General features: G+C 71.6%; 1 protein-coding gene across 1 annotated transcript; it reads right to left on the minus strand.

Moving 5' to 3' along the window:
* Nucleotides 1–453: 453 nt before the first annotated feature.
* Nucleotides 454–16781, minus strand: SETD1A (SET domain containing 1A, histone lysine methyltransferase). Its single transcript, XM_087735053.1, is given in 25 exon segments — nucleotides 454–2118; nucleotides 2187–2324; nucleotides 3244–3363; nucleotides 3681–3791; nucleotides 3876–4045; nucleotides 5135–6259; nucleotides 6358–6603; nucleotides 7161–7284; nucleotides 7373–7482; nucleotides 7559–7576; nucleotides 7579–7611; nucleotides 7614–7644; nucleotides 8533–8676; nucleotides 9637–9954; nucleotides 9956–10214; nucleotides 10216–10331; nucleotides 11161–11364; nucleotides 11367–11816; nucleotides 11819–12119; nucleotides 12214–12389; nucleotides 13260–13360; nucleotides 13515–13785; nucleotides 13870–13968; nucleotides 15245–15397; nucleotides 16477–16781. Coding segments are annotated over 24 exon segments (4977 nt in total). The 5' UTR covers nucleotides 15383–15397; nucleotides 16477–16781; the 3' UTR covers nucleotides 454–1944.
* Between the last annotated feature and the right edge of the window lie 1786 nt (nucleotides 16782–18567).

Here is an 18567-nt window from a genome sequence, read left to right on the forward strand (position 1 = left end):
CAGACCCCAGGGCCCCCCCCCCCCCCAAATCTCAGGGCCCCCCAGGTTTCAGGGACCTCCCCCAAATCTCAGGGCCCCCCAGGTTTCAGGGCCCCCCCCCCAAATCTCAGGGCCCCCCAGGTTTCAGGGACCCCCCCCCAGACCCCCCTTCCCCCCCCCCAATTTCGGGGACCCCCCCAAATCTCAGGGCCCCCCCAGACCCCAGGCCCCCCCCCCCCCCCCCCCCAATTTCGGGGACCCCCCCCGATTCCGGGGCGCAGGCGGCTCAAAGCTCGGTGGCCACTTTATAAAAAGGGGGGCCCGGGGGCGCCCCGTATCAACATATGTACAGGGGGGGCATTTACAGGGGTCGCCCCCCCCCCGGGGGGGATTTACAGAGCCGGGGGGAGGGGAGGCCCCGGGGGGGGCGGGGGAGGGGCGGGGGGCGGGGCGGGACCCCCTCCCCCCCCCCCCCCGGGGGTCTCGCCCCCCCCCCCCCCCGGCCCCGCCCCGAGTTTCTACAAGAAACAGCCAAGGAAGAAAGAGCCTTCTCCGGGGGAAAAGGGAGGGGCCGCGGTGATGTCACGGCGGCCGCGGTGATGTCACGGCGCTCACCCCCGCCATATCACGGTGGGGGGGAGGCGGGGGGAGGCCAGGCAAGGGCGGGGGGGGGGGGGGGGGGGGATGGCGCGGCGAGCGCGGCGGCGGCGCGGCGACTCAAGGGCGTGGCGGTGACATCACGGCGGTGACGTCACGGCGACGGTGCCCCGGCGGCCCAACGGCGACCGTGGCGATGACATCACGGCAAGCACGGCAGCGACATCGTCGCGGCGACTCGAGGGCGCGGCGGCGACATCATGGCGACGACATCACGGCAACGGTGTCCTGGCGACCCAACGGCGACCATGGTGACGACATCATGGCAAGCACGGTGGTGGTGTCAAGGCAACCGTGGTGACATCACAGCAATAGTGGTGACCTCACGGCAACCATGTGATGTCATAGCAAGCGTGACGTCACCGTCGCGCCAAGGGCAGGGACCTCGCGCCAACCACGGCAAGGCGTCGACCGCAGTGACATCACGCCGACTGCAGCGCCGCGCCAGCCCCGGTGACGCGACGTCAGCTCCAGCAGCGGCCTCGCGCCAACCTCGATGACCTCACGTCAACCGCGGCAACCTCACGCCAACCACGCCAACGCCAACCGCGCCAACCTTGGTGACATCGACGGCGGCGGCAACGCGCCAACGGCGGCGGCAACCTCACGCCAACCATGGCAACACGTCAACCGCGGCGACAACACGCCAACCGCGGCGGCAACCTCACGCCAACCATGGCAACACGTCAACCGCGGCGGCAACGCGCCAACCGCGGTGGCAACCTCACGCCAACACGTCAACCGCGGCGGCAACGCGCCAACGGCGGCGGCAACCTCACGCCAACCATGGCAACACGTCAACCGCGGCGACAACGCGCCAACCGCGGCGGCAACCTCACGCCAACGGTGGTGACACGCCAACCACCTGGCTTCAAGCCAACCGTGGCGAGGACACGGCAACCGCGGCGGCAACCTCACGCCAACCACGGTGGTGCCACGCCAACCGCAGTGGCCCCACGTCAACCGTGGTGACGACGCGGCAACCTCACGCCAACCGCAGTGGCCCCACATCAACCGCAGTGGCCCCACGTCAACCGTGGCGACGACGCGGCAACCTCACGCCAACCGCGGTGGCCCCGCGCCAACGGTTGTGGCCCCACCCCAACCGTGGTGCCCCCGCGTCAACCGTGCTGATGACACGTCAACCGCGGCGGCAACCTCACGCCAACCGCGGCGGCCCCACGCCAACCGCAGCGGCCCCGCGTCAACCGTGGCGACGACGCGGCAACCTCACGCCAACCGCGGTGGCCCCGCCCCAACGGCGGCGGCCCCGTCCAGCCCAGCGGCGCCCCGGCGGGCGGCCCGGGGCTAGTTGAGGGTGCCGCGGCAGCTCTCGGTGCGGCACAGGCAGGGGATCTTGGTGTCCTCGATGGGGAACTTGTAGTCGTAGGTGATCTCCTCGTTGACGCCGATGGGCTGCTTCGAGTAGATGACGATCTTCTTCTGCGCCTCGATGGTGATCACCTTGGCGTAGCAGTTGGGCTGGGGGAGGGGAGGCGGTCAGCGCCGCGCCGGCGGCCGGGGACGCCGCGGCGGGGACCCCCGCTCACCGTGCAGCAGTGGTTGATGAACCGGGCCAGGTTGCCGCATTTGGTGGCGTCGATGATGGTGTCGTGGTCCACCCGGAAGAGGTAGCTGCTGCCGATGCCCTCCTGCACGTAGCGCTTCTCCCGCATGTCGGCCACCACCTGGGGGGACGCCGGCACGTGGGGGAGGGGCCTGGGGGTCGCCGGGGGCGGGGAGGGCACCAGGGAGATGGGCCACCGAAGGAGATGGGAGGGGACCAGGGGGTCCTTGGTGGCCACCATAGGAGATGAGAGGGGACCACGAGGTCCTTGGTGGCCACCATAGGAGATGGGAGGGGACCAGGGGGTCCTTGGTGGCCACCAAGGGTGGTGGGAGGGGACCAGGGGGTCCTTGGTGGCCACCATAGGAGATGGGAGGGGACCACGAGGTCCTTGGTGGCCACCAAGGGTGGTGGGAGGGGACCAGGGGGTGCTCAGTCGTCCCCGGGGCGGTGAAGGTGGCCAAGGGCTCCTTGGTGGTCCCCGGGGCGGTGGAGGTGGCCACAGGGTGCTCGGGGGCCGTGGAGGTGGCCAAGGGCTCCTTGGTGGTCCCCGGGGTGGTGGAGGTGGCCACAGGGTGCTCGGGGGCCGCGGGGCGGTGGAGGTGGCCATGGGCTCCTTGGTGGTCCCCGGGGCGGTGGAGGTGGCCACGGGCTCTTTGGTGGTCCGCAGGGCAGTGGAGTGGCCACGGGGTGCTCGGGGGCCGCGGGGCAGTGGAGTGGCCACGGGGCGCTCAGTGGTCCCCGGGGCGGTGGAAGTGGCCACGGGCTCTTTGGTGGTCCCTGGGGTGGTGGAGGTGGCCACGGGGTGCTCGGGGGCCGCGGGGCGGTGGAGGTGGCCACGGGCTCCTTGGTGGTCCCCGGGGCGGTGGAAGTGGCCACGGGCTCCTTGGTGGTCCCTGGGGCGGTGGAGGTGGCCACGGGCTCTTTGGTGGTCCCCGGGGCGGTGGAGGTGGCCACGGGCTCCTTGGTGGTCCCCGGGGCGGTGGAGGTGGCCACGGGGTGCTCGGGGGCCGGTGGGAGGCGCGGGGGGCGGGGCTGACCTGGCGGATGTTCTGCCCCACGTACTCGATGACCATCTCGTCGGCGGCGATGGGCTCCATGGCGAAGAGCCCCCACTCGTGGATGCGGCTCCGCCCGAACCGCAACCGCTTCTTCCGGAACTGGGGGGGGGGGGGGGACACACACGGGGACAACACGCACGTCACCGGTGGGGCACCCCTGGGGACGTCCAGGGGGACACCCCGGTGGCCCTGGGGACACGGCCCAGGGGACGTGGGCGTGGCAAGAGGGACAACGGGGACACGGAGGACACGGGTATGGCGTGGAGGACACCCAGGACATGGAGGACGTGGGCGTGGCAAGAGGGACAACGGGGACACGGAGGACACGAGCGTGGCGTGGAGGACACCCAGGACACGGAGGACACCCAGGACACGGGAGCCACCAGGACGGGGCCCGGCGCCGCCCCCGCCCCCACCTTGAGCTGGTTGAGCTTCAGCAGGTCGCTGTCGAGGAGGGCGGCCGAGCCGATGGCGCTCAGCAGGCGCCGCTGCTCCGAGCGCCGCTCCGACAGCACGCGGTTGGGGCCCTGCCGGGACAGGCGCCGTGGGGCCGGGGCCGGGGCCGCGGCGGGGGGCCGCCCGCCGGGCCGCCGTCCCCCCCGCGCCCTTACCTGGGTGTCGGGGGCGTCGGGGTCCTGGGGGGGGGCGGGGCAGGGGTGCAGGTAGCGCGCCTTCTCCCGCCGGCTGATTGGGTAGTAGCCCTCGCTGCGGGCGCTGCCGGTCCGGTGCTCCCGCGCCTCCGGCCACCGCCGCCGCCGCCGCGGGCTGCTCGTCCTCGTCAGTGCCACCGTCAAGGGGCCAACGTCCGCCTCCGCGTCCCCAAACCCATCTCCGTGCGCCCGGTGCTCGTACGCCCAACGACCGCGTCCCCGACACCCGTCCCCGTGACCCCAACACCCAGCGACCACGGCCCCGGTGCTCACGTACCCAACAACCATGACCTCAGTGACCACCTCCATGACCCCAACGCCCGTCTCCACGTCCCCAAAGCCAACGCACCCAACGTCCTTGACCCCCGCGTCAATGATACCCAACAACCTCGACCCCAACACCCCTCCCCACGTCCCCAACGTCAACGATACCCAACAACCTCGACCCCAACACCCCTCCCCACGTCCCCAACGTCAACGATACCCAACAACCTCGATCCCAACACCCCTCCCCACGTCCCCAACGTCAACGATACCCAACAACCTCGACACCAACACCCATCCCCATGTCCCCAACGTCAACGATACCCAACAACCTCGAGCCCAACACCCATCCCCACGTCCCCAACATCAACGATACCCAACAACCTCGAGCCCAACACCCCTCCCCACGTCACCAACGTCAACGATACCCAACAACCTCGACCCCAACACCCCTCCCCACATCCCCAACGTCAACGATACCCAACAACCTCGACCCCAACACCCCTCCCCACGTCCCCAACGCCAACACGCCCAACGCCCTTTGACCCCAACGACCATCCCTACACCCCCAACGCCAACGATACCCAACACCCATGACTCCCATGCCCCTCCCCATGCCCCCAACGCCAACGCACCCAACAATCATGACTCCAACGTCCATCCCCATGTCCCCAACGCCCCTCTTCATGTCCCCAAGGCCAACGATACCCAACGCCCTTGACCTCAACCCCCATCCCCACGTCCCCAACGCCAACGCACCCAACGCCCTGGACCCCAACCCCCATCCCGCCATCCCCAACGCCAACGCGCCCAACGCCCACGACTCTAACGTCCACCCCCCACCCCCCCACTGCCAACGCACCCAACGCTCACGACCCCGACGCCCATCCCCACCCCGCCATCGCGCCCAACGCCCGCGACCCTTCGCGCCCGCCGCCCCGCCCGCGGAAGGATATCGGTGTGGTGCACCCAGTGGGTGTCGTTGAGCCAGTGGGTGCCGCTATCCTCCTGCAGCAGCCGCTCGTAGGTGACGCGCAGGAACCGCATGTCCTCGGCGTCCAGCCCCGCGCTCCAGATGTCGTAGAGGATGGTCATCTGCTCGAACTCGCTGCGGGGGGCGAAGGAGCGGGGCGGGGGGGAGCGCCGGGCCGGGGGGGGCCCGCGGGGCCGCAGCCATCGCCGCGCCCCCTCTTCGTCCTCCTCCTCCTCCTCCTCCTCGCTGCTGCTCTCCTCCTCCTCGCTCTCGCTGGACCCCGAGGAGGCGGGCGCCGGCGGGGGGCGATGCCGCTTGCGGCGGGGGGCCGCCGGCGGGGGCGGGGGCGGCAGGGGGGGCGCGGGGGGCCCCTCCGCCTCGGGGGGGGCCTCCACCACCACCTCCTCGGGGGCTTCCAGCACCTCGGCGGCGGCCGGCTCCAGCCGCAGGGCTTCGGCGGGGTGGGGGGCGGCCGCCGGGCTCTCGGGGGGGCCGCGGCGGGGGGCCCGGCCCGCACCGGCATGGCGTAGTTGTGCTCCAGCAGGACGGCGGGGTCGCGGGGCGGGGCGGCCGCCGGGGCGGGGGGGGCGCCGCCGCCGCCATCCTCCTCCTCCTCGTCGTCCTCCTCTTCTTCTTCCTCCTCCTCCTCCTCCTCCTCGCTGCCCCCCCGGCTGAGGGCGATGGTGGCCAGCACCGCCAGGTCCCCCCCGGGCTGGGGGCCGCGGGCCAGCTCCAGCAGCGAGGTGGCCCCCAGCCGCTCGGCGGGGGGGCGGGCGGGGGGCGGGCGGCGCGGGGGGCGCCGGGGGGGGACCCCGGTGCCGCCGCCGCCCCCCGAGTCCTCGGCCCAGCTCTTGACCAGGGAAGCGTGGTCGGCCGGCAGGTTGCAGACGGGCCGCGGCGGCGGCGGGGGCCGGGGGGGGTCGCGGCGGCGGGGGGCGACGGCGGCGGCGGCGGGGGGGCCGGGCGGGGGCGGCGGTGCCGGTGCCGGTGCCGGGGGGCAGCGGTGGCGGCAGCGGCGGGGGCGGCGGCGGCGCCGGGGGGTCTCCTCGCCGGGGGGCACGGTCTTGCGGCGCTTCTTGGGGGGGCAGCAGCGGGATGGGGGACGAGGGCGCGGCGGCGGCGGGGGGCGCTGCGGGGAGAGGGGGGTCAGCGGGGGGACCCCAAAACGGGGGGGGAGCCCCAAAATGGGGGGGGGGGGGCACTCACCCGGCTGGGGCGTGGGGGGCCGCGGGGGGGCAGGGGGGTCCTCGGCGGCGCTCTCGTCCTCGGAGGAGGAGGAAGAAGAGGAGGAGGAGGAGGAGGAGGAGGAGGAAGAGGAGGAGGAGGAGGAGGAGGAGGGCGGGGGGGAGGAAGAGCTGCTGGCCGAGGCGCTGCCCCCCGCCGAGCCCTCGTAGAGGGAAAACTTGGAGGAGCCTTCGCTGGGCGCCGCTTCCTCCTCCTCCTCCTCCTCCTCTGCGGGGACACGAGGCGATGGCACCCGCGCCCCCCCCGTGTCCCCAGGCCCCTCCTGTCCCCCCACGTTCCCGCGTCCCCTCCATGTCCCCCCATCCCCGATCCCTGTCCCCCCAAGTCCCCAATGTCCCCCCCCATGTCCCCAATGTCCCCCTATGTCCCCAATCCCCCCGTCCCTCCCCCGTGTCCCCTCCCCGTGTCCTCAACGTCCCCCAATGTCCCCAATCCCCCCTGTCCCCCCCAGTGTCCCCTCCGTGTCCCCAATGTCCCCCCCGTGTCCCCCCTCCAGGTCCCCAATGTCCCCCCAATGTCCCCAAACCCCCGTGTCCCCCCTCCAGGTCCCCAATGTGCCCCCAATGTCCCCAATCCCCCCTGTCCCCCCCAGTGTCCCCAATGTCCCCCCCGTGTCCCCCCTCCAGGTCCCCAATGTCCCCCCAATGTCCCCAATCCCCCCTGTCCCCCCTCCAGGTCCCCAATGTCCCCCCAATATCCCCAATCCCCCCTGTCCCCCCCAGTGTCCCCTCCCCGTGTCCCCAATGTCCCCCCCGGGTCCCCACCGTCCGAGGGCTCCTGGGTGCCCCCGCGCTCCCCGTCCGGGGGCTCCCCCTTGGGTCTCCTCCGCCGCCGCCGCTGCTGCGCCGCCTCCTCCTCTTCTTCGGCCTCCTCCTCCTCCTCCTCGTCCTCCTGGGGGGGGGAGGCAGGAGCAGGGGGGGGGGTGGGGGCCCGGGGGGGTCCCGGGGGTCCCCGGGGGGGGGGGTGGGGGTCCCACCTTGCCGGAGGAAGACTCCTCGGAAGCTTCCTCGCCCTCGCTGTCCAGGCAGAAGAGCTTCCGCCGCTTGCCGGGGGCTTCGGGCCGGGGGCGCCGGGGGGGCTCCTTCTCTGGGGGGGGGAGGGGGGCAAAGGGGGCGTTAGGGGGCGGGGGGCACCCCCGGGGGCGGGGGAGGGGGGCACTCACCGTCCTCGTCCTCCTCGGGGGGGTGGGGGGCCGGGGGCGCTTCTCCTCCCCCCCTCCCCCAGCTCCGAGGGCTCTTTCCGCTTCACCTGGGGGGGGGGGGAGAAAAGGGGGGGGTCAGGGGGTGGGGGACCCCCGGGGCTCGGTGCCTGCCCCCCAAAAGGGGCTGGCCTCGGAAAAAGGGGGGCTCAGCGCCCCACTGCCCCCCCCGGACCCCGTAACCCCCCCAAAAGGGGGTCACCCCAAAGATGGGGAGCCCCTGCACCCCTTTACACCCCCCAGGACCCCATAACCCCCCCAAAAATGGGGTCACCCCAAAGATGGGGAGCCCCTGCACCCCTTTATACCCCCCAGGACCCCATAATGCCCCCAAAAATGGGGGTACCCCAAAGATGAGGAACCCCAGGACCCCATAACCCCCCCGGACCCCATAACCCCCCCAAAAGGGGGTCACCCTAAAGATGGGGAGCCCCAGGCACCCCATAACCCCCCAGGACCCTGTAACTCCCCCCAAAGGGGGTCACCCCAAAGATGGGGAGCCCCAGCACCCCATAACCCCCCCGGACCCCATAACCCCCCCAAAAGGGGGTCACCCCAAAGATGGGGAGCCCCAGGCACCCCATAACCCCCCAGGACCCCATAACCCCCCCAAAAATGGGGTCACCCCAAAGATGGGGAGCCCCAGCACCCCATAACCCCCCCAAAAGGGGGTCACCCTAAAGATGGGGAGCCCCAGGCACCCTATAACCCCCCCCAGGACCCCATAACCCCCCCCAAACGGGGTCACCCCAAAGGGGGGGGGCCCCCGGCCCCCATAACCCCCCCGGACCCCATAACCCCCCCCAAAATGGGGGTACCCCAAAGATGGGGAGCCCCAGCACCCCTTTACACCCCCCAGGACCCCATAACCCCCCCAAAAGGGGGTCACCCCAAAGATGGGGAGCCCCAACCCCCCCGTACCCCCCCCCAGGGCTCACCTTGAAGGAGGGGAGGCGCAGGGCCCCCCGCAGGCCGGCGCCCCCCCCCCGGGCCCAGTCGACGAGGGAGAGGAGGGCGGGGGGCTCCTTCGGCCTCGTCCGCTCCTTCTCCTCCTCCCGCTGCCGCGCCGCCGTCTGGAAGGGCTGGGGGGGGCGGGGGGGGGGGTGTCAACCCCCTGCCGGGAACGGGGGACCCCCGCCCCACGGGATGGGGGGCTGGGGGGGGTGGGGGAGGATGGTGGGGGGCGCTGGGGGGTCCGGATGGGGATTTGGGGGGAATGGGGGGGTTTTGGGGGGTCCAGATGGGGACTTGGGGCATTTTGGGGGGTCTGGATGGGGATTTGGGGGGAAGAGGGGCATTGGGGGGTCCGGCTGGGGATTTGGGGGTGCTGGGGGGGAATGTGGGGGCAATGGGGGGTGCTGGGGGGGTTTGGGGGGTCCAGATAGGAATTTGGGGCATTTTGGGGGGTCCGGATGGGGATTTGGGGCATTTTGGGGGGTCTGGATGGGGATTTGGGGGGAAGGGGGGCATTGGGGGGTCCGAATGGGGATTTGGGGGCGCTGGGGGGATTGGGGGGCAAGGGGGGTGCTGGGGGGTGGTTTGGGGGGTCCGGATGGGGATTTGGGGCATTTTGGGGGGTCCGGATGGGGATTTGGGGGGAAGGGGGGCATTGGGGGGGTCCGAATGGGGATTTGGGGGCACTGGGGGGCTCTGGATGGGGATTTGGGGCGTTTTGGGGGATCCGGATGGGGATTTGGGGGCGCTGGGGGGCTCTGGATGGGGATTTGGGGCGTTTTGGGGGATCCGGAGGGGGATTTGGGGGCGCTGGGGGGATTGGGGGGCAAGGGGGGTGCTGGGGGGGTTGGGGGGTCCGGATGGGGATTTGGGGCATTTTGGGGGGTCCGGATGGGGATTTGGGGGCGCTGGGGGGCTCTGGATGGGGATTTGGGGCGTTTTGGGGGATCCGGAGGGGGATTTGGGGGCGCTGGGGGGCTCCAGGGGGGTGTGGATGGAGATTTGGGGGCGCTGGGGGGGGGGGAATAGGGGATTTTAGGGGGAACGGGGGGGGAACGGGGGCGCTGGGGGGTGGGGGGGGTCCCCACCTTGACCTGCTCCTCCTTGCGCTCCCACCAGGCGTCGAAGGCGCGGAAGGCGACGTTCTCCACCATCTTGCGGTTGAGGTCGCGCTGCATCGTCGCCTTCATCTCCTGCACCAGCGCCGCCAGCACCCCCTCCACCGGCCCCCCCCCGCCGCCGCCGCTCGGGGGGGGGCCCCCCCCCAAAACCCCCGTCCCGGGGGGCTCGGGGGGCGGCGGGGGGGCGGCGGGGGCGGGGGGAGGGGGTCGGTGCCGGGGGCCGCTCCTCGGCGGGGGGGAAGTGGGGGCGAAGGCGGCGGGGGGGTAATGGGGGGCAGGGGGAAGTGGGGGGCGAAGGGGGGGTCCCGAAAGCGGCCTTGCCGCCCCCCCCCGCCGCCGCCGCCGCCGCCCGCAGGCGGCTCAGCAGCTGGGTCTGCAGCTGGAAGGAGGCGGGGCCCCCCCCCCAGCGCCCCCCCAGCCGCCCCAGCAGCTCGTAGAGGGCCGGGGGGGGCCCCCCCGCCCCGAAATCCCCCAGGGGGCGGGGGGGGGGCAGGGCGACGGCCATGAGGGGCTGGGGGGGAAGGCGGGGGGCGGGGGGGCTCGGGGGGCGGGGGAAGGGGGCGGGGGGCAGGGGGGCAGGGCGGCGGCGGGGGCGGCAGGGGGGGCTCGTCCCCGTCGTCCTCCGAGATCTCCATGTCCTCCCCCGAGGAGGGCTGCGAGGCCTGGGGGGGGGCGGGGGGTCAGAGCCCACCCCCGACACCCCAAAATGGCAGCCCCCCCCCCCCCCCCGAGACCCCAACCCCCCCCCCTAATGGCAGAACCCACCCCCAGAGACCCCCAGGACCCCCCAGCTCCCCCAAAACCCCCGACCCCAACCCCCAGGACCCCCCAAACGGCAGAACCCACCCCCAGAGACCCCCAGGACCCCCCAAAATGGCAGCCCCCCCCGACACCCCAACCCCCCCCAGGCGCCCTAAACCCCCCCAAAACCCCAACCCCAGCCCCCAGGACCCCCCCAAACGGCAGAGCCCAGTCCCTAACCCCCCCCCGGGACCCCCCAAATGGCAGAGCCCACCCCCAGAGACCCCCAACCCCCCCCAAATGGCAGCCCCCCCCCCGACACCCCAAACCCCCCCCAGGCGCCCTAAAACCCCCCAAAACCCCAGCCCCAGCCCCCAGGACCCCCCAAACGGCAGAGCCCACCCCCAGAGACCCCCAGGACCCCCCAAATGGCAGCCCCCCCCCCCGACACCCCAACCCCCCCCCCCAGGCGCCCTAAACCCCCCCAAAACCCCAGCCCCAGCCCCCAGGACCCCCCAAACGGCAGAGCCCACCCCCAGAGACCCCCAACCCCCCCCCCCAAATGGCAGCCCCCCCCCGACACCCCAAACCTCCCCCAGGCGCCCTAAAACCCCCCAAAACCCCAACCCCAGCCCCCAGGACCCCCCAAACGGCAGAGCCCACCCCCAGAGACCCCCAACCCCCCCCCAAACGGCAGCCCCCAGCCCCCAGGCACCCCAGGACCCCCCCAAAATGGCGGCCCCCCCTTACCCGCTCCTGCCCGTTGGCCTTGGGCGACTCGGGGGGTCCCGGGGCCGCTGCCCCCGGCGGGGGGGCCGCCTCCTGGCCGCCGGCGCTGGGCTGGGGGGCGGCGGGGGGCCCGGGGGGCTCCCCCTCGGCGGCCGGCGGGGGCGGGGGGCGGCGGGGGGCTGTCGCGAGCCGGGGGGGCGACGGCGGCGGCGGCGGGGGGCGTTTGGGAAGGGGGAGGGGGGGGCGGCGGGGCGGGGGGGGTCCTGCTTCCCCCCTTCCTTCTCCTCCTCCTCCTCCTCCTCCTCCTCGGGGGGGAGGAAGGAGAACTTGGAGCGCTGCTCCTTCAGCAGGGCCTCGATGCGGGAGTCCAGGCTGCTGTGCTGGGCGAAGGGGACGCTCTCGGGGGTGGCCTCGGGGGCCGGGGACCCCCCCCGGGGCGGGGGCGGCGGGGGGGGCGGCGGGGGGGCGGGGGGAGGAGGAGGAGGGGCGGGGGGGGCTCGGCGGGGGCCAGCAGCTCGGTGGGGGGCAGGGAGTTGGCGGCGAAGGTTTCGGGGGCGGGGAGGGGGCGGTAATCGCGCTCCGGGGGGGCCGGGGGGTCCGAGCCCCCGAAGGGGCCGAAGTAGGGGTCCCCCCCCGGGTAGGAGGGGGGGGTGGCGGGGGGCGCCGGGAAAGCGGCCGCCGGCGTGGAGGAGGAGGAGGAGGAGGAGGAGGAGGAGGAGGAGGACGACGACGACGAGGAAGAAGAGGACGAGGACGAGGAGGAGGGAGGGGGGGGCGGCTCGTCCTCGCGGGGGGGCCGGTGGCGGCGGCGGGAGGAGGAGGAGGAGGAAGATGAGGAGGAGGAGGTGGCCGCGGGCTGGCGGGGGTAGCGGCCGGGGGGGTCGTAGGCGTAAGGGAGGAAGGCTCCGGCGGGGGGGGCGCGGCGGGGGAAGCCCCCCTCCGGCCGCCGCGGGGCGAAGGGCTCCGGGGCGAAGGGGTGCCTGGAAAAATCGGGGAGGCGGGGGGGGGGGGGGGGGCAGCGAGCGAGGACCCCCCCCCTCCGCGGCGGCAGCATGGCGGCGCGGCGGCACTCACCTGCCGGCGTAGGGGGGGCCCTCGGCGGCGTAGGGGGGCGCGAAGGGCGGGGCCGGGGCGGGGAAGGGGCCGTAGCCCCCCCCCGAGGGGGGGTCCGGGGCGCCGTTGCCCGGGGCGGGGGCGAAGGCGCTGTCGGAGGAGAGGCGGCGGCGAGGCTCCGGCTGCGGCGGCGGCGGCTGCGGGGGGGAAAAGGGGGTCAGGGGGGGCCGAAACGGTGCTGGGGGGGGGACGGCCCCGTTTTGGGGTGAAAACGGCCTGGGGGGGGCCCAAAATGGCCCCGTTTTTGGGTGAAAACCGATTGCGGGGGGCCAAAATGGCATCGTTTTGGGGTGAAAATGCATTGGGGGGGGCAAAAATGGCCCCATTTTGAGATGAAAAGAAATTGGAGAGACAAAATGAGCCCATTTTGGGGTGAAAAAGGATTGGGGGGGCAAAAATGGGTCCATTTTGGGGTGAAAAAGGATTGGGGGGGCAAAAATGGCCCCATTTTGAGATAAAAAGAGATTGGAGAGGCAAAATGAGCCCATTTTGGGGTGAAAATGGATTGGGGGGGCAAAAATGGCATCATTTTGGGGTGAAAACAGATTAGGGAAGCAAAAATGAGGCCATTTTGGGGTGAAAACAGATTGCGGGGGGACCAAAATGGTGCTGGGGGGAAATGGCCCCATTTTGGGGTGAAAACAAAGTGGGGGGGCCCAAACCGGCCCTATTTTGGGGTGAAAACACATCGGGAAGGGGGCAAAATGGGTCCATAAGGGGAAACGGGATTGGGGGAGCCCCCAAACGGCCCCGTTTTGGGGTGAAAACACATTGGGGGGGCCCAAAATGGTTCCATCTTGGGGTGAAAACATATTGGGGGGCCCGAAACGGCTCCGTGGGGAGAAACAGCTTTGGGGGAGCCCCAAAATGGCTCCGTTTTGGGGTGAAAACAGCCTGGAGTGGGGGGGGGTGGAAAGGCACCCAAAAATGGCCCTGTTGGGGGGGGGGACGGACGCCGCAGCTCAGGGACACCCCAAAACGCCCCCCCCACCCCCCCCTCCCCGTACCGCCTCCGCCTTGTCCCCCGCCGCCTTGCCGCCGGTGGGCACCGTCTGCGGGGTGTAGGCCCCGTTCACGATCAGCTCGTAGTACTTCATCCGCTGCTGCCCTGAGAGAGGGGAAGAACGACAAAAAAAAAAAAAAAAAAAAAAAAAAAGGGGGTTTCGGGAATAAAAAGAAAAAAAAAAAAAAAAAGGGTGGGGGGGAGGGGGGGCACCGCCGCGCCCCCCCCTCCCCCTGAGCGCGCGACGGGGGGCTCCCACCTTTGATGTCGAGCTGGGCGTGGATGATGTTGCCCATGACGGAGGTGTTGTGGAGGTGCTTGACGGTCTCCTTGGCGCCGCGGGTGCTGGCGAAGAGGACGCGGGCCAGCCCCAGGTGCTTGCGGGTTTTGGGGTGCAGCAGGATCTCCACCTCCTCCACCTCCCCGTATTTCCGACACATTTCGGCTAAAAACGCCTCCCGCACGTTGTCGTTCAGCCGGGCGAAGGTCACCTCCTTCAGCGGGATCTGCCCCACGTAGAACTCGTCCAGCTGCCGGGCGGCCTTCGGGTTAACGAGGGCGGGGGCGGGGGGGGGGGGGCCCGCGGGACCCCCCCAAATCCCCCTCGCCCTTACCTTGAACTTGGGGACGGGCAAGGAGAGGTCGCGGTGCTTCGCCCAGATGCGGCGGGGACGGGGGTCCTGCACGGCGCCCGCCGGGGGGTACCCCGAGTCCTGCGGGGGAGGGGGGGGGGGAGGGGGGCGCCCCGAAAAACGTGGGGTCCCGCGGGCGAGGGACCCGGAGCAGCCGCAAGCCCAGCCCACGGGCAGCTCTGGTACTGGGGGGGGTCTATGGGGCACCCCACGCATCTGCGGGGCACCCTGAGGACCCCAGACCCCACGCGTGAAGCCCCCGTGCGCCCCAAACCACCTCTGAGCCCCCCCTATAGATCTATAGGGCACCCCAGATCTCTATAGGGCGCCCTGAGGGACCAAAAGCCCCACATGCGAAGCCCCCATGCGCCCCAAAACACCTCTGAAGCCACCCTATAGATCTATAGGGCAGCTAAGATATCTATAGGGCACCCTAGATTTCTATAGGGCGCCCTGAGGGACCCAAAGCCCCACATGCGAAGCCCCCACGCGCCCCAAACACCTCTGAAGCCACCCTATAGATCTATAGGGCACCCCAGATCTCTATAGGGCACCCTGAGGGACCCATAGCCCCACACATGAAGCCCCCATGCACCCCAAAACACCTCTGAACCCACCCTATAGATCTATACGGCACCTAAGATATCTATAGGGCACCCCAGATCTCTATAGGGCACCCGGAGGGACCCAAAGCCCCACGTGTGAAGCCCCCACGCGCCCCAAACCACCTCTGAGACCACCCCATAGATCTATAGGGCACCTATAACGGTTGCGGGGTGTCTATAGGGCACCCCGGACACCTATAGGGCACCCTGAAGGACCCAAAGCCCCACGTGTGAAGCCCCTGTGCACCCCAAAACCCTCCTGGTGCCACCCCATAGATCTATAGGGCAGCTGCGATAGTTGTGAGGCGCCTATGGAGCACCCCAGCTCTCTATAGGGCACCCCACACATCTATAGGGCACCTAGAGGGACCCGAGACCCCACGCGCACCCCAAAGTACCCCTGACAGCACCCCATGCGTCTATAGGAGAGCTCCCCTCGTTGTGGGGTGCCTACGCGGCGCCCCAGACGCCTATAGCGTGCCGCGCGCGTCTGTAAGAGCCCCATGCCCCACGCGTGAAGCCCCCCGGCGCCCTACAACCCCCCCACGCGGGCACCCCCCCCCCCGACGGCGCACCCATAGGGGCGCCTGCTGGGTGCTTACGGGGCGCCCCGCAGATCTATAGAGCACCCCGTGCACCTATAGGATACCTTGTATGTCTATAGGGGGCCCCACGCACCTATGGGGCGCCCCGAAAGACCCGGGCGCCCCCGGCGCGGGACCCCACCCCCCGTCGGGCGCCTCGTTACTCACGGGGACGCTGAAGTGGACGCCATCGTAGCGATAGACCTTCTGGGGGGCGCGGCGCAGGGCGGGGTCCACCACCAGCTTGTAGCTGCGCCAGGGGACGCTGGGCACCCGCTGGCTCTCACCCCCCGCCTCCGGCTCCATGCTGCCTCATTTACACTGGGGGGGGGGGGGGGGGGGGGGGGCGGGGTCACGCTGCGCCCCCAAATCCCCCTCAGACCCCCCTGTGTCGTCCCCCCTCAGACACACCCCCCCCCGAGTCCCCCCGCTCAGGACCCCCTCAGTCCCCAGGACCCCCCACCCCAGCCCCCAAATCCCTCCTCAGACCCCCCTGCCCCCCCCCATCCCCCCAGGACCCCCCATCCCCCTCCTCAGTCCCCAGGACCCCCCCAGACCCCCAAATCCCCCCTCAGACCCCCCTGTCCCCCCCCAGGACCCCCCCATCCCCCTCCTCAGTCCCCAGGACCCCCCCAGACCCCCAGGACCCCCCTTGCCCCCCAAATCCCCCTCAGACCCCCCTGTCGTCCCCCCCAGACCCCCAGGACCCCCCTGTCCCCCTCCTCAGTCCCCAGGACCCCCCAGACCCCCAGGACCCCCCTCAGACCCCCCTGCCCCCCCCCTCAGCCCCCCAGGACCCCCCGTCCCCCTCCTCAGTCCCCAGGACCCCCCAGACCCCCAGGACCCCCCTTGCCCCCCCCAGCTCCCCAAATCCCCCCAGTCCCCCCTCAGCCCCCCAAGTCCCCTTCTTCCCCCCTCACCCCCCCAGGACCCCCCGTCCGTCCCCCCCAGACCCCCACGTGTCCCCCCGCTCAGGACCCCCTCAGTCCCCAGGACCCCCCTCAGGACCCCCTGTCCCCCCCAGACCCCCTCAGCCCCCCAAATCCCCCTTTCCCCCCCTCACCCCCCAGTCCCCCCTCAGGACCCCCCTGTCCCCCCCAGACCCCCCTCAGCCCCCCAAATCCCCCTTTCCCCCCCCCACACCCCCCAGTCCCCCCTCAGCCCCCCACATGTCCCCCTCCTCAGCCCCCCAGGACCCCCCTTGTCCCCCCACCCCCAGACCCCCATGTCCTCACCCCCTCAGTCCCCAAGACCCCCCAGACCCCCACGTCCCCTCTCAGCCCCCCAACTCCCCCTCAGAGCCCCCCACCCCCCCAGTCCCCGACCCCCCTCAGACCCCCAAGCTTCTCCTCAGCTCCCCCCCCCCCCCCATGTCCCCTCACCCCCCGCCCCGCTCTCACCTGCCCGCCTCCCGCTCCCGCCGCCACCGCCGCCTCCCTCCGCGGGGCGGGAGAGCGGCGGGGCCGAAGGGGCCGAGGCGGAACCGGGGCCGTGGAAACGGGGAACCGGAGAAGCGGGGCCGGGGCCGGGGCCGGGGGCCGGGACCGGAGCCGCCGCCGCCGCCGCCGCCGCCGCCGCAGACCGGGGCGGGCGGGCGGGGAGAGGAGGGGGCGGAGCCAACGGCCGAACTCTCGCGAGAGGCCCCGCGCATGCGCGCCGCCGCGCCGCACTTTCCACACGAAGCCTCCCCTCACTTTTTCCCTGCCCCCCCCGCCAAAAAACACCCTAAAAACACCAAAAAAAAAAAAATTTAAAAAAAAAAAACTGCTTTAAAACGCCCCAACGGGAAAACGCGCCCGCGCGCGGGTCGGCGAAACGCCGCCGGGCCGCGGTGGCGAATCTGCGGCGCGCAACCGCCGGCCGCACTTTCGCCACCGCCGCCCTCGCGCTCTTTTTCCCAGCCCCGATTTCCCGGTTTATTCACCCATTTCCCCGCCGCTCCCGGGCCGCGTCTTCGGGGGAGGGGGGGGGGGGGTCGCTGGGAATTAAAAGCGCTTGGAATTAAAACCGCGCCGCGGCGGCGAATCTGCGCCGCCGTGGCGAATCTGCGGCGCCGCCGCGCATGCGCCGCGCCCCCCCCCCGCGCATGCGCCGCGCCCCCCCCCACCACCACCCGCGCATGCGCGCAGCGCCCCGGCGCGGAACCGGTTGCCCCAGGGCGGTGGGGGGCGTGGCGTAATTTGCATAAATTTGTCTATGGCGGAAGCTGGAGGGGTTGGGGTGGGGAAAGCCCCGCCCCCCTCCCGCCCCCCTCCCCCCACAACAAACTCACCGGTTTCGGGGTTTTTTTTTTTGGTTAAAAAAAGGAAAAAAAAAAAAAAACCAAAAAAATTCCGACCGTTTATTGGCGGCGCCGCGGGGCCCCGCCCCCCCCCGTGCTCCCCCCTCCCCCCCGGCTGGGGGAGGGGCAGCTTTGGTCCTGGGGGGGCGGGGCCCTGGGGTCCGGGTGGGCCCGCCCCCGGCCCCGCCCCCATTCAAGTAACGCCTCCATTGAGGATTCAAGTATCGAGGGGGAGGGGCGCGGCGAGCCCCGCCCACAACCGGGGCGGGGCCAACCCATTCACTCCGAGGGGAGCCCAAAAGGGGGTGGGGCCCGCTGAAGCCACGCCCCAAAGGCCGCGTCCCCCCGCGCCACGCCCCCTTGGGGGTGTGGCTTGCTGAGCCCACACCCCCCACAAGCAACTCGACCTATCTGGGGGCGGGGCCTTGCCGAGCCACACCCCCGTCCCTGAGGCAGGGTGGGATTGGTGGTCCCGGCCGGGGGGGGGGCGTGGCTACAACCCGGGGGTGTGGCTACAGCGCGGGGGGCGTGGCCTCCCCCTCCCATCAGTGCATAGCTTTAATGAAAGGACCCCGTCAAGGCGGGGGGGGGGGGGGGGGGGCGGAATTGAGGGGGAGGGGGTGGGTCCGGGGGTCCCCAATGACCGGGGGGTCCCCAACATCCAGGGGGTCCCCAATGTCCGTGGGGGGGTCCCCGGTGTCCATAGGGGGTCCCCAGTCTCCATGGGGGGTCCCCGGTGCCCGTGGGGGTCCCCAATGCCCACGGGGGGGTCCCCGGTGTCCATAGGGGGTCCCCAGTCTCCATGGGGGGGTCCCCGGTGCCCGTGGGGGGGTCCCCAATGTCTGTGGGGGGGTCCCCGGTGTCCATAAGTGGTCCCCAGTGTCCATAGGGGGTCCCCAGTGTCCGTGGGGGGGTCCCCAATGCCCACGGGGGGGTCCCCGGTGTCCATAGGGGGTCCCCGGTGCCCGTGGGGGGTCCCCAATGTCCGTGGGGGGGCTCCCAGTGTCCATAGGGGGTCCCCAATGTCCAGGGGGGGTCCCCAGTGCCCGTGGGGGGTCCCCAATCTCCATGGGGGGGTCCCCAATGTCCATGGAGGGGTCCCTGGTGTCCATAGGGGGCCCCCAATGTCCAGGGGGGGGTCCCCGGTGCCCGTGGGGGGGTCCCCAATGTCCGTGGGGGGTCCCCAATGTCTGTGGGGGGTCCCCGGTGT

This window comes from Nipponia nippon, unplaced genomic scaffold (genome assembly GCF_047370975.1).
Source record: "Nipponia nippon isolate SJK-2023a ecotype South Korea unplaced genomic scaffold, ASM4737097v1 scaffold_52, whole genome shotgun sequence".
NCBI lineage: Eukaryota > Metazoa > Chordata > Aves > Pelecaniformes > Threskiornithidae > Nipponia > Nipponia nippon.